This window comes from Hyla sarda, chromosome 2, assembly GCF_029499605.1.
Source record: "Hyla sarda isolate aHylSar1 chromosome 2, aHylSar1.hap1, whole genome shotgun sequence".
NCBI classification, from domain to species: domain Eukaryota; kingdom Metazoa; phylum Chordata; class Amphibia; order Anura; family Hylidae; genus Hyla; species Hyla sarda.
In genome coordinates, this window is record NC_079190.1 from 434,969,056 (window position 1) to 434,985,038 (window position 15,983).

Genomic DNA, 15,983 nt, shown 5'->3' on the forward strand with positions numbered 1-15,983 from the left:
GTAAAACAAGCAATCTTTGAAGGCATTCATTAGGAAACAGCAGGGGTGCGATCTGGAGTCCAGAGGGGATTTGGGATTACTGAAAAAGTCCATTTTATTTTACAATAATGTGCCGATAGTTGTTTAATGAAGCACATGTGTTAGTCTTTTAATGGACCTTTTAATGTTTGTTTGTAGTCTGTAACCATAGAGACACATAGGTCCGCTTAGGAGCAGTGGAAAAAAAGGACTTTTTTATGTACCGTAGTTTTTAATGTAGACCACATGCAACGCTGCTTTTATATTTTATTTTCGATACACTGAAACAATGAACTAAATAGGGTCAAAGATGGACCTAGCTTTTAAGCCATAACTGTTCTAGTGCTTGCATACACATAACTCTGATCCCAGTCTGTTAACCCCTTACATGCAGTTGCTAATAACGACCACAGCATGTAGTTTGACGGAAAATTTGTTTCCATCAGAGAAATACATGGAGGATAAAGCCATAAACAAATTTCTTTGCTGAAATTCCATCAACTAAGAATGTGTCCTATACATCTAAATGGCTTTGTTTCTGCACCATGTGGATGCACATCTGCAAGCCTTTTCCGATAAATTCTCTATTCATCAAGCCACTTATTTATCACTTTAAAAACATTGCTCATGACCAAACTGCTCCTGGATCATTAGGAGAAGTTGCTCCTTGGGTATGTTTAGATACCATTATTTATTAATGACACATGAATGGCCTCAGGATGCTTTACTGTTTGCATGACATAGAACTCATAGAAGTGCTCTATTCTCCAGACAGTCATTCTTCTAGATGTCCCAAACAATCTAAAGAAGGCTTCATCAGAGAAAATAACTTTACCCCAGTTCCTGCAGTCTAAACCCTCTAGGTTCAGCTCAATTTCAGTCTCTGTTTCTTGGGAAAAAAAAGCTGCTTCTTTGCAGCTCTTTTGACACCAGACCAGCCTCCAAAAGTCTTTGCCTTACTGTGTGAGCAGATACCAACATCTGCCTGCTGTCATTCCTGAGCAAGCTCTGCATTGGTGTTAAACAGAATCCTCTTTAGAAGTAGTCCTTGCACTTGCTGGACTTCCTTGGGTGCACTGAAGCCCTCTTCATGGCAACTAAATCTCCTTTTAAGGGGAACCTGCCATCAGATTTTACCATATATAATGCATAGCAAAGCATTATATATGGTAAAATCTTTTTCCTCACCAGCCCCGAGACGTTCCTGTACGCAGATATGGTGAGGATATATAGTTGATGAACTGGAAAAATTGTGGATTTAGGGGCAATCATACAAGCAGCAATGTCCTTGCCTGTAAAGCCTTTTTGATGCAAATCAGTGATGACTGCACTTCTTTTCTTGGAGGTAATCATGGTTAAAGGGGTTGTCTGGGGAGCAAAAAAAGGTCCTACCTGTCCTACCACTTTTGCTCCCTGGTTGTCTCAAGTGGGAGTGGGCAGGGGCTTTTTCTCATCATCATGCGTGGGAGAAACCATGCCCACATGTGATGTCCATTAGATGCATAATGTTACCAATGTTGCAACAACATCATGCATCTATTGGATATCACATGTGGGCATGGACAAGCACCCTTCCCCTACCATCTGGGAACAGCATACTTCCGAGACGATCAGTAAGCAGAAATGGAACACTGGGGATCGGAACAGGTAGGATGTTTTCTGCTCTACGGACAACCCCTTTTATAAAATAGGACAATTATTTAAAGCACCATCCCTCTTTTAAAGCATTTAATTTGCTCTTATAATTCAATTCTCATGACAAAGTCCTCTCAGCCGCCTTGTCCTCATTAATGTTTTCTCCTGAGCTAATGAGTAGATCACCGAAATGATGTTCGAGGGACATTTTGTGGCAGAGCAAATATTCCATGTCAATGTATTTTTTTAAAATTTTATTTATGTAAATTTTCCTAAGAAATGCAATTCACCTGGTCATTCTTCATAGCAATCTGGTCAAAATTTGATTAAAATCTTTTGGCCACAACTTGATACATACATATCTCTCAAAGCAATTGTTGCACTCCAATCACTAATCCTCATAGATCAGTGGTCTCAAACTGTGACCCTCCAGATGTTGCAAAACTTCAATTCCCAGCATGCCCGGACAGTCAACGGCTGTCCAGGCATGCTGGGAGTTGAAGTTTTGCAACATCTGGAGGCCCACAGTTTGAGACCACTATCCAGAGGCGGCTCTCCCATTAGGCAACTTAGGCGGTCGCCTAAGGCCTCGTGCTTGTGGGGGCCTGGCGGCCATCTAACTTGCCCCTTAAGTGAGAGGTGATGCGTACATTGTACACATAGCCACTCTGCAGTGCCGGGGCTCATTCTTACAGAAGAGCATATAGTTAATTGCGTTGCTCGACTGATTGACAGAGCGAAGATCAATTGGCTCCCTGTTCTGTGAATCACTTTGTGGCCACCTGCGATATGCAGTTAAACCACAAGAGGCCTGAGCGTCTCTTGCTCTGCACTATGGTCTGTTCTCCGGTGCATGAGTGACATCTATTAGCACCTAAAGTTAGTAGTAACTACCTGAGTCATTGAAGTGGGCTGATATAACTACTTAAAAGGAGTTACTACAACTTCTCCTACCCGCTACTGCTACTGCCTAAAGGGGGGCTGCTAATTTATGTGGGGGCTGCAACCATATACAGGAAAATGCAAATATATACAGGGGGCAACTATTTACAGGGGTACCTACCTACAGGGAGTAACCCCTACTTATAGGAAGCTGCTACTTCCTACAGGGGCAGCTATCTACAGAGAATAACTACCTACAGGTGGCCCTTACTGACTCGGGCACCTGTGTAATGGGGAAGCAATGTGAAAGGATCTATCTATCAAGTGGGTTGGGGAAGAGCCCCCCCCCCCCCCCATTAATCTACCCTCTTTACTGTGTGGGACACTAAGGGGGTTATAGTTTTGTGGAGACAAGTTCTGGCTGGAAGAAATTGTCACAATGGTCTGAACAGAATGGAGAAGAAAAAGGAAAGTGAAGGACTCCAATTAGAGAAGATGTAACATGTATGTACTCATTTATATAGTCTGCAAAGCCTGTGTAGAGTCCGGGTCACTACTGTCTGTGTACAGTGGTCTTATTCAGTCACTATGGTAATGTACATGTGGAGCAATAGAAAAGATGAAATAAGGGGAGCACTCACGAAGACCCGGTCTCAGTTGCGGTGCAAGGTATTCTTTATTCAGGTGCTGTTAAAACCAAGCTAAAAAGAAGCGCCCAGTCAGTGGCGTGAAAGCTTACCTGTAACACCGGCGTTCCTGGCGTCCAGCTTGGTTTTACCTGCACCTGAATAAAGAATACCTTGCACCGCAACTGAGACCGGGTCTTCGTGAGTGCTCCCCTTATTTCTTCTTTTCCATTGCTCCACTTGTTTATTGGTTTAAGCTGTCTGGGAAGGGGTTAGAGCACCGAAGATTGGTGACTGGTGCACCGCTTGCAGTAAACCACTCTAGAGGATTGCATATATCTGCCCTCACCTTCCTATGTGCCATTGCTAGGCTGAATAAGGTAGTACCGATCGCTGTATCTATATTCTGATATATGGTAATGTGTAGTCATTGTGTGATGCAATTATTAAGGGCCTCACCATCGAGTTTTGCCTAAGGTCTCAAAAAGTCTAGAGCCACCTCTGCCACTATCCTAGATGATCTTACACATATAATGGAAGAGGAGATTGTTATATACTACTGGCATAATCCTTTATAACAGGCGATGTCTATTATAGAGTTAAATATAAAACCGATCCCAATAAATAAATTGGAGCTTCTAAAAAGGAGAATGAGTCATTGATGAGACTGCTGTTTGTATGCTATCAGATGTGTCCAATATTTCCTTTATGTTAGAAGCATGTGTACGGTTTAGCGCTGGTTTCCTGATGATGGTATTGTGATGAATATATCATGGTGGATGATGTAATAGACTAGCCCCAGGGCTCTGAATATTTGATTCGGTTCCATATGTGCTAATGGACACGCCTTTATTGATGTGGTAAATGTTTGTACCCTGTGGTATTGTTAATCCTCACACACAGTGAGTGCTCATCCTGTTCCTCTGTTCGCTCACCCTTAGTGACTTATGAAATCGGGAATGATTCCATGATCAGCCGGGTCCTGACTGAACAGATGAACCTAACAAGTCAGGGAGCGGCATTCCTAGACAAATGCTGCAGGGCAGGCCGTGAAATCATTACTAAGTAGTGGTGCAGCTATGTGTCCTCAGGACACATCATAGGTGTGAAGTATTTAAAGGGTACGTCCATATTTAGACACATTATTACAGTTCACTTAGTAGAAATTATCAACTTAAAAAGTAAAGTCACTTCATAAGCACATAACATTACCCTGCACAAGCACTGGGTTACATTTAGGGATGTCCCGAAACCGATACTGGTATCTGTACCCATACTGGACATTTACACGAGCACAGTGAGCACGAGCAAATGTCCCTGATACCTAAAGTAAAAATGAAGTGCTGCCATTCGTTTGTACAACTAAATTTGTTTTCATCTATAAAGGGACTTCTTTTTAGGGCTGGGCGGTATACCGGTTCATACCAAATACCGAAAAATTTGTGCTGCACGATATGAATTTTAACCCATACCGCAATACCGGTTTGGCCCCTCCCCCTCAGAAATGAATTATCAGCCCAGCGCTGCGCTGTCCCCACATCGGGAAACTAATCATATGTGACCCACGAGCGCTGTTCTGCCCCCACCCTCCAATTAATTATCAGCCCAGCGCAGCTGGTACTACTCACATATAACTCTCAAGCGCTGCCCTCCTCATCCTCCTGTTTGTTGCGGCCGCCGGCGCTGACACTCTATACCAGTGGTCTTCATCTCCAGATGTTGCAAAACTACAACTCCCAGCATGTCCGGACAACCAACAGTTGTCCGGGCATGCTGGGAGTTGTAGTTTTGCAACATCTGGAGGTCCGCAGGTTGAAGACCACTGCTCTATACTGTATCCCTATGCCCAGGCTGCAAAAGGTAAACAAAATAAACTTTAACTCACCTTCCCCGTCGGTCCGGACCAGGTTCCTAGGGAATGGAACGTTGGAAAGCCGTCAGCCTATCACCGGCCGCAGCGATGTTCCGCCTCGGCCGGTGATAGGTTGAGTGCACTGTCATGTAAGAATCCGGTTTCTTACATGACAGTGGGCTCAGCCTATCACCGGCCGAGGCAGAACATCGCTGCGGCCGGTGATAGGCTGACGGCTGTCCGACGTTCACGTCCCCAGGAAGAGCGTAAGGCCGACGTAGGAACGTGCTTTAAAGTTTATTTTTGTTTACCTTTTGCAGCCCGGGCATAGGGATACAGTATGGAGTGTCAGCGCCGGCGGACGCAACAAACAGGAGGACGAGGAGGGCAGCGCTTGCGGGTGACGTGAGTATTTACCCCAATGGGGACAGTGCAGCGCTGGGCTAATAATTAATTTTGGGGTGGGAATACCGTTATATACCGTAGAACCGCCATAAGTTACAAAAATACCGCAATACACATATTTGGCCATACCGCCCAGCCCTACTTCTTATTGTATTTATGAGTGTGCTAGATCTTTGATGACATTTTACTTAAAATTATAGATGAATGGTTGTCTCACAAGTAAATATTAAATTTTACTATTAGATTACTCAAAATATTATTTAACTGGAATGATTTCACATAAAGGCTCCTGTGTGTAGTTCACCGATCGGCCATACCATTACTCCATTCCCTAATTTTGTGTAGAACCCCCCACATGCTGCCAAAACATCTCTGACCTGTTTTTCCAGATCATCCCACAGATGCTCTGTTGGATTGAAATCTGGGGAATTTGGAGGTCAGTTCAATATTTTTTTTATTTTTTTTTATTTCATGTACCTTAAACCACTCCTGGACTTTTTTTTTTGAAGTGTGGCATTGAAGTAGGCCACTGCTATTAGAAAATACCACTCCCATGGCATACATGGGCTGTACAATGTTTAGGTAGGTGGTACATATCAACGGAATATATTTCCATGAATGCCAGGATCCAAGGTTTTCCAGTAGAAAGTTGCCCAGAGCACCACACCGCTTCTGCTGGCTTGCCGTATTCATATAGGTTGTCCTAATGCCATTTCTTCCCCAGATAAGGGACATCCATGGACCCAGTCATCCACATAATGTAAGAGAAAACGTGACTCCTCATACCAGGCTACCTTACTACTTTGCTGCATGGTCCATCTTAATCCAGTCCTCTAGTCATCAGAATTTGGTATTTATCAGAGTCGCTCAGATCCTTATTCTTGCCCTATTTTTCTGCTTTAATCTCAATAACTGACAATGGGACCAATGTCCACATGGTACTTAGGTTCTCACATATGGATGGATAATCCCAATGCTATTGTAAGATTAAGGAGACTGGTGATATTTTAATGGCTATAAATATTTCTACAGGTGGAAACTGAATGCCATGACCTGAAGGAGCTTGGTGACCAGAGGGAAGAGCAGCTGAAATCTATGAACGTGAAGCTACTGGAGAAGAGCTCTGAGATTGAGTCTGAGGTAAAAGACATGAAGGACACCATTTTTGAACTGGAGGACCAAGTGGAACAACATCGTGCTGTTAAACTACATAACAACCAAATAATCAGTGATCTGGAGAGTAAGTATAGATTCTGTAGGAAACTTATGAATGCATCAAAGGCTGAATATTGAGATGGGGCACTAGTCTATACTGTACATTCAACTGTGTCTATTACAGCCCATATTTAAAGGCAAAATCCAGCCAATAGTGATAAAAAAAAAAAAAAAAAAAAATGATGTTTAATGTGCCCCACGTGCCTCGCTGAATGATACTTACATGTCCCCGCCGCTCCGGCTCGTCATTTCACTGCTCCACTGCTGCCGCTGCCATGCGCTGTCACCATCACCGCTCACACCGCCCCGTAGTGGGGCTAGTCATCAGTGTAGAGAAACGGGGTATGTGCTCAGCAACTGCTCTCTGATGACTCACGTCCCAGGAGCTGTGCAGCTCCTATGGGGATATTTTCCCATCATGCACAGCTCCCGGGACGTGACATAATCATTGAGCAGTTAGACAGAAAACTTCAGAAGCTAATAACTATTGGAAGGATTAAGATTTTTTAATAGAAGTAATTTACAAATCTGTTTAACTTTCTGGAGCCAGTTGATATATATAAAAAAAAGTTTTTGCCTGGAATACCCCTTTAATACTAAATATATAGCAATATTAGGCTGGGTTAACACCAGGGCTTGGTAAACTTTTTTTTGAATCCAGGATTTTAGTGTTATTTTTCCCCCTAAAATCGGACCTCCTTATAAGTGAATTGTGTTTGATGGATCTGGCACAGTCATCAAGGCTTCCATCACAATGGAAACCATGATGACTGTGTGATCAGAGTCTTAAGCTGACTATACGTTTTAATAGCTAACAGCTGAACATCTATGACATACAGCTACCTCTCCTAATCCTCCCACACACATGATCACTTGGTTCGGCAGTGTGTGCATATTTTCTATATTGGTAGAAGGGGGGAAATCATTGAAAAATTCTGGAAGGAGCTTATGTTTCTGAGATTTGTGAGTTTCTTAGATGCCTAGAGGGTTGACCAATCCCACCAAATCTTTGGATATGGTTGACCTTAAAGGGGTACTCCAGTGGAAAAACAATTTTTTTTTTCTTTTTTAAATCAACTGGTGCCAGAAAGTTAAACATATTTGTAAATTACTTCTATTAAAAAAATCTTAATCCTGTATTAAATCTTCCTGTATTTATTAGCTGCTGAATACTACAGAGGAAATTCTTTTCTTTTTGGAATGCTCTCTGTTGACATCACGAACACACTGCTCTCTGCTGACATTATCATAATAAAAATAATAATAAGTCTTTATTTATTGTTGTCCTTAGTGGGATTTGAACCCAAGTCCCCAGCACTGTAAGGCAGCAGTGCTAACTACTAAGCCACCATGCTGCCCTTAGCATACATCTGCTATGCACGGTTGCTAAAATGGACAGAGATGTCAGCAGAGAGCACTGTGGTCGTGATGTCATTAATGTTCGAAAAAATAAAGGAATTTCCTCTGTAGCATTCAGCAGCTAATAAGTACTGGAAGTATTAAGATTTTTTAATAGAAGTAATTTACAAATATGTTTAACTTTCTGGCACCCATTAATTTAAAAAAGAAAAAAAATAGTTTTTCCACCGGAGTGTGTGGCCAGCTGTAGTGAGACAATAATTACTTTGGGTATGGAACTGTTATTTGGTCACCGCATGTAGGTATTATTTAAAGTGTACCTGTTGTTATCAAAAACTTTTTATATAATGTAGAAAATAACATGTATATTATTAAAATACATTGGTTAAAAAATGTGTATATATTTGTCTCTGTGAGGAGCCCAAATACAGGAAGTGAGAGTGGACAAGCGGGGCTCTGTACACTGAGGACAAGCGGGGCTCTGTACACTGAGGACAAGCAGGGCTCTGTACACTGATGACAAGCGGGGCTCTGTACACTGAGGACAAGCAGGGCTCTGTACACTGATGACAAGCGGGGCTCTGTACACTGAGGACAAGCGGGGCTCTGTGCATTGAGGACAAATGGGGCTCTGTGCAGTGAGGCTCTATAACACGCCCCTGGCTCACACAGGATGATTGACAAGGCGGGAGCCTGCACAGAGCTCTGCTTGGATTCCTCACAAAGACCCACAGACAATAGTTGTAGGGACAGCATTTTTTTTCACCCAAAAATATACAAATTTTTTAACCAATGTATATTAACAAAAACTTTTTGTATAATGTAGATAATACCATTATGTGTATTTTTTAAGGACAGGTACACTTTAAGCACTTTATGATGTTATTTACTTTGTATGGCAATATATAAAAGTGGGTGTGCCACAGAAGGTACCATACATTGTAATGTCAGACCCGATAGTTCACCAACAGTTTAGATACAATTCAGGGATGTACCATCCATGAGGCAAGGACTAATCTGTGCCTCAAGCAACACCCTTCTTTCGCTTTTACGGAAAAATATTTTGTCAGTTTACATAGTCCATCATTTTCCCATTTCATATTGTTTTTTTTTTTTTATATATACATATATCTTGGCAAAATAGCAGAACGCAACCCTAAAAAATAATGTTCTAAAGTATCGATGAGACGTAGTTTCCTTATTAATGGTAGATATGTCTTTGAGCAGATTCATGTTGCTTTCATACAGTGCACAGGTTATCAGCGGTTATATCAGTATTGATGCTTTTAGAACCTGTTGATCTTCTTTGTTGTATGCTGGTGTCAGTGACAACATTCTGAAAATATTAATTCTGGCATTTAAGAAATTTGCTGGAACTTGAACAGAAGGAGACACTTGAATGACAGGTCTGAGCTGTTATGGTGACCCAGGGGGGTTGTATGGTGAGACTAGTAGTGCTCCTAATTTGTCATTGGTGCTGCAAGTGATGTGGCAGTCCCATGTAAACCAGCCCTAGGTGTGCACAGCATTGGCAATGGAGGGCTGTGCGTAGGGTTGCCACCTGATCAGTATTTTACTGACACAGCTGGTATTTTGGCCACCCTGATGTTTTTTTATATTTAAAATACCGGTAATGCAATGGCCGTTATTTATCCAACCAATCCTCGAACTCCCAGAATGTTGCATCATATACCATACCAAATTTTCCCAACCAGTGCGCCTCCAGCTGTTGCAAAGCTACAACTCTCAGCCTGCGCTGTCCGGGCATGCTGGGAGTTGTAGTTTTGCAACAGCTGGAGGCACCCCTGGTTGGCAAACACTGACCTATACTATATACTACTATATAGTTCAACACGCTGGGAGTTGTAGTTTTCATTGGGGCATCTGCTGAGCCACAGGCTGTATCAGGGCATGCTGGGAGTTGTAGTTAGTAACTAACTGCAACTCCTGAATTTAATAAAAAAATTGGCGATCATAAAGTCACATCAAAACAAAAATGGTTCTGTTAAAACCTACAGACTGGGGTGCAAAAAAAAATTAGCCCTCATACAGGCCCCATATAAGAAGAAATAAAAAAAAATTATACGGGTCAGAATAAGAAAAAAATCCCCCCGCATATGTGTATCCTGTGATGTCACGCATATATAATTAATTATGCAAATTAGCATGGCCGGTATTTTTTCGCCAGAAAGGTGGCGACCCTAGCTGTGTGTTAGTACAATGGTAGAATGCCATAGTCTTGTGGTGCGTGCAGTTACCCAGACAGAGGGAAATAAGGAGAAGGTGCAACACATTTTTAGTAATCTTTAGTAACAGTTTGTTCCACAAAGTCCCAGGCTATAAGCGCTGTAAGGGTTTCCAAGTGTACAGAGAGAGGTGTTCTTTGCAGCGTGTCAGTGTTTAGCTTGGAATATGGATTGACTTTGGATTCAGCGGTCGGGTCTATCCCAGGACATGAATGGATATCTGATCAGAGTATAGCCTGACTATAGAGATGTGACTAAGACTTACGTGACTTGTGGGCTCTCTAGCACAATCCTAAGGTACTCACTATAGCAGGGTCTTCCTAGGGGTGTAACTGAGGTAGTTGTAAATGTGGTAAGCTTGTGGGGGTATAGGGTATATGGGGTGTAGCTGTGCAGTGATGAAAGGGTGCTGGTTTAACCCTTAACTGTCGTGACGCCAGGGTGAGGGCTCCTTAATATATACTTGTCCTATCGCCACCTGTCGCAAGAACGATAGGGAGGAATAAATGATTTTCCACAACCGGAGATTCAGAAAACTTTACTGCAGATTTTATGCAGAGGTAAAACAGGAACAGTCTGAACACAAGGTACAGTATGAAATACAGTACCGGGACAAGACATAAACTTCTGCTCAGAATCCCCTATCAAAAATGTTAATGGTGCTGAGACAAGTTCCAGCCGGCGTGTCCAGATGAGGATCCTCAGACTCGATAATTGGTGCTTCTGAAGGGACCAGGACCTTTAGGAGAGTGACACTTGGTTTTCTCTGTGTGCTTTTAGGTCCTTTGATACTTCACCTGAAGGCTCCATTTTGAATGTAGTGGACAATGGTCATCCTATCAGCAAAGGAAGGTCTAGGTGAAGAACTCTGTCTCTCTCAGGTTGTGTTCTTTTCTCTCTCTCTCACCTAGTGTATAGCTAGGGACAGGTGAGCAGGGTCTTATAAAGACCTTGCCATGACTAAGGACCTGTAACGGTCCGAAACGCGTCAGCTCCGGCCTGATGCAATTTGGTATTCGCTGATCCCACAATAAAGTACCTACCGCACTTGGCGCTGGACATTCCTTTGTTATACCGTTGATCCGGTCCGGGGACCCTGCCGGCTAGCCGGTGCACTGGTGCTGGAAACACAAGGGAGAGAGCTGTCCATACACCCAGTGTTGCTTCTTATATGGACTTCCCTGACCTATACCCTTCATGTGATTTTGGCCTTTAAAAGGGACCTAACTCTAATGAAAGGTCTGCATCATAGTGTTGAGCGGCATAGGCCATATTTGAATTTGAGATATTTCGCGAATATATGGATGAATATTCCTCATATATTCGCTAAATTCGAATAATTGTAATATTCGCGATTTATGTTCACATACACGAAAATTCGCATATGCGAAAATTACCATATAAAAAATTAGCATGTGAGAAAATTTACATATGCTAATTTTCGTATATGCGGAAATTCGCATATGCAGATATTCACATATACGAAAATTCGCCCGGCGGTCTCACACAGTAGTATTAGAGCCTTCTTTACACCACACAAGCTGGAAGCAGAGAGGGATGATCACTGTGATGTGTACTGTGAAAAAAAAACCTGAATATTCGTAATTGCAAATATATAGTGCTATATTCGCGAATAAAATTTGCATTGCGAATATTCGTGAGCAACACTACTGCATCACATGTGCAGTGCTGTGAACCCTTGTGCTATCTTGCTTTTACTAGGCAAAATACAATTAATCACAAACATAGAATAAAGACTTTGATATAAAGACATAAGCGTTCATCCACCACCATGGACTACTACCCGTTGTGGGACATTACCCTGTTATTCACCAGATAAGATGGTTTTGTAAATATTCACTTTTAAGTATGACCCTCTTGAATAGCTGCCTGTTAGTGTTCATATTGTCCTCAGATCTTCGGCGGTATTGTCTTCTTTGTCTCCTTTGCTTTGTCCTCTCCCGTCCCCCAATTCAAGGCTATACATGAGAAGTTACTGAACACAATAATCCTGCTGGCTTTGTCTTTTCCAGGCAGGAAGCTGGTTGTGATTAGATAATATGGCAACAGAGATGGGAGGTCAGCTATTTGCTGCATGACGGAGGGGGCGATCTCCAACAAATCCAAAGGTAGAGAAGAGGGTACAGTGACCCCTCGACATACGATGGCCCCGACATACGATAATTTCAACATGCGATGGCCTCTCAGAGGCAGCATCAACATATGATGCTTTTTTATGTCGGGGCCATCGCATGAACGGCTATCCGGCAGCGCTGACTGCTTCAGCTGTCACCGGAGAGCCGTTTATGGTGCCCCGTGAGCTCCGGTGATGTCTCTTACCTGTCCTCGGGGCTCCGGTGCGTCCTCTTCGCGATCCCCTGCATCGTCAGCGCTCTCCATGGACGTCATCACGTCGCGCGCACGCCGTCCCCTCATTCAATAGGAGCGGCGTGCGTAACAACGTGATGGCGGCGACGGAGATCAAGGATGCCAGGGAAGCAGAGGCCTTGCCAAAGCGTCGGGGACACCCCGGGGACGCGGCGACCGCGATGGACAGCGACATCCCGGGTAGCGGTGCAAGCGGTGACGGTCCGGAGCGGCGAGGACAGGTGAGTACAACTTCCTCTAACAGTGGTCTACAACCTGCGGACCTCCAGATGTTGCAAAACTACAACACCCAGCATGCCCGGACAGCCAACGGCTGTCCGGGCATGCTGGGTGTTGTAGTTTTGCAACATCTGGAGGTCCGCAGGTTGTAGACCACTGGCCTATACTTTACATTGAACGGATCCCTCAACATACGATGGTTTCAACAAACGATGGTCCGTTTGGAATGTATTTTGAGGGACCACTGTACACAGTGATTTAATGGTACTGTAGAACTGTGACTATCAAGAATATATAGAAAACGCTGGTCCAGAAAGCGGAACAGCATGAACCACATTTAGGTCAAATACTATAAAAATGAAACAAACAGTCTTCAATTGTGAAAAAAGGGAATCTTTTTATACAGTAGGTGCCACCATACAATGGGATAATAGTATACCCCATTATTTTATAACCAAAATATTCTATCCAAAACAGCCGAATCCTGATATAGCTGATTCCTTTAATCCCACGTTATTGGGACCATGCAGGTGCTGGATTATCAGATGATCATAGAAAAATATATTACTTGGCATGGCAGCCCATGATAAGATATGAACATTAGTATGTAGTCTCTACTTTTTTTTTTCTTTTAACTAAAAGAAACCACATAGGAGGCTGTACATTAAATAAATGACTTTTTTCCTTTATGTAAAACTCCATGGAGATTTTTGAAAGAAAGAAAATCCACTGACTTTTTGATTCTGTAGCATCAAAGCTCTTGAAAAATGATGCCGGTATGATTTTTTACGCTTGCACGCAGCCGTGTTAACAGAGAGACACATGTTTGTATTTATCAGATTTCTTGTTCTGTATTTCTTCTTACTCTGACCATAAAGTTCCACTTATACATTATTCATAAGCCGTGCCTCATGGGGGTAGCATGTGAAATGACAGAAATTGTGAAAAACGTGAGCAACTCATTGGAACAGAGTATAACGTAATGACAAGAAAACAATCCAAACTCCAATAGTGACCAATAATATTCATAATAGAAAAATGGTTGTTTCCATAGAAGGGAAAGAGACCTAACAATCACCTCTGATGTGTGAACAGGGACTACAGAGAAATTGGGAAGACTGAGGTTTAGTTTTGCTATTGTGGGGTCTCGGTGTGAAGGTGAGGTGTATGGGGCAGATGTTGTAGCCCACGGGCAGATGTTATTAACCCCTAAATGTTCGTGACGCCAGGGCCTGGTTTTCATGGTAACCACTTAAACGGTAGTACCGCTATCCCAAGGTTAGGCGGGGCAATAATAGTCCAAGACCAGGTTAGGGGTTAACGGTAGCTTTACTGAGGTAGAGAGATGGAAGTAGTCTTTACAGCTATGCCAGGATCCCAGAGAGGTGGCCAGTAACACAGAAGGACCTCGCAGCTTGCTGGGACTTGTAGTGACTTTGACAGACTTTAGGACAGCCACGCTGACTATAATAGACTTGTCTTGACTGTAGGTAGTGACAGCAGACATAGAGGACTTGACTTACTGGCATGTGGCTGTAGGGGGCTTGAGGCCTGAAGATGTGAGGGACACTAGCTCTGAGATGTCTGGTCTTTACTGTGCCCTCCATAGGAAGTGTGGTAGAAGAGAGATTGTAATGGCTGCCCCTCTTATTAAGGGAGTGGGGGGCTGAGCCAAAAGCCTATAGGTCAAGCTGCAGGTCACCTGGTTAGCTGGTGTTCTCTGGGTAACAAACACATCATGTGACTAACTTAAAGGTCCTTTATACATAATATATCTTACTATGGGGGAGACACTGCAGGAGAGCCCCTAGGACACAGAGGGACTCAACCTGACAGGGCCTAAATACTATATGGGACTATATCCCGTACTGGGACATCACACTATGATGAGAGATTCCTTAAAAAAATCTCCGTGAAGATAGAGCCCGCTGGATGGTTTTGTTTAATATGGTTGTGATTCCTTTCATTCTAGCTGTACAATTTATTTATAACTTTTAAATATTCACTTCTAGGAGGGAATCGGACACTTGTACACCTGAGTCCCATTACAAGGAATGAGGTCTGGCACAAAAGAATATAGTATTTAGGCTAGGGAAGGTGTATGCACTTGACCCTAGGGAGTAGTTTCTGCCCCTTGTACCTCCCCATCACTCTAATCCCAATGTCTAGGTGGAGAAAGTAGAGCCTAGCACTATGTGACCTCCAATAGGGCTTTTTTTTTCCATTTTGAAGGAGACTTTTTTTTTTCTTTTTGGCACGTATTAAACATTTTTCTTCTAAAAGAAAGCAAAGTAATAACCCTTTTTTTTATTATTTTTTTTTATATGGTATCTTGACTAAAAAAATCTTGTCTTTATATCATATAATGGAAAAAAAGTATTGTAGATTATAAGCCCTTCAGGGCAGGGTCCTCTCTCCCTCCATATCAGTCTGTCATTTGCTCTGTCACTTTCACTATACTTGTGTCTGTGCTATGTATTTCAACTCTCTAAATAAATATATATATATATATATATATATATATATATATATATATATATATTAATTATCATCCTATTGTTATTGTTTGAAATTCTGTATACTACATTTTTATGTCCGGTCAGAAAACCGGATACGGGTCAAAAATGATCCGACTGGAGTAAAATGGTGACTCTGGTCTGTTCATTAAAGTCAATGGATTTTAGCGCCGATCCAGCTGGGGTACGGGAGCGCACTGTTTTCCCCTCCAGCCGGATCCGGCACCCGTACAGTAAAAATGTGGTGTGCACCCTAAGCCATACAGGAAACCTTATCAGATGTTATTTAGCATCCACACATAGAAAGTGATTGTCATATCAGGTTTACAAAACTGCAAGCTGTCTGGACATGCTTGGAATTGTAGTTTTCTAGATGGTGCTGTGGTGAAACAGCACCATCTAGTGTCTTATGTGTTGAATTGCATCATTCTATTTGTCTAGTAACACACTGGTATTGAAACTGGTTTTCTGCTTTTAGATAAAGTGGATAAACTGGAGGAACACAAACAAGATCTGGAAAGACAACTGAAGCTCCTCAACAAACAAATGAAGGTAAAAGCTGCTTTGATATAAAATGATTTGAATATTGTCAGTCATTTTGACTTTTTTCATTGTCATTGAT

At 42.5% G+C, this 15,983-nt stretch overlaps 1 protein-coding gene across 8 annotated transcripts in view; it reads left to right on the top strand.

The window, feature by feature from the left end:
• SPECC1 (sperm antigen with calponin homology and coiled-coil domains 1) overlaps positions 1-15,983 on the top strand; it is a 417,974-nt gene that overhangs the window by 250,570 nt on the left and 151,421 nt on the right. For all 8 annotated transcript variants that reach the window (XM_056559145.1, XM_056559144.1, XM_056559146.1 and 5 more), the window contains 2 exons: positions 6,451-6,658; positions 15,840-15,913. In XM_056559145.1, the coding sequence (XP_056415120.1) occupies positions 6,451-6,658; positions 15,840-15,913 (282 nt within the window). The remainder of the gene's footprint in view (positions 1-6,450; positions 6,659-15,839; positions 15,914-15,983) is intronic.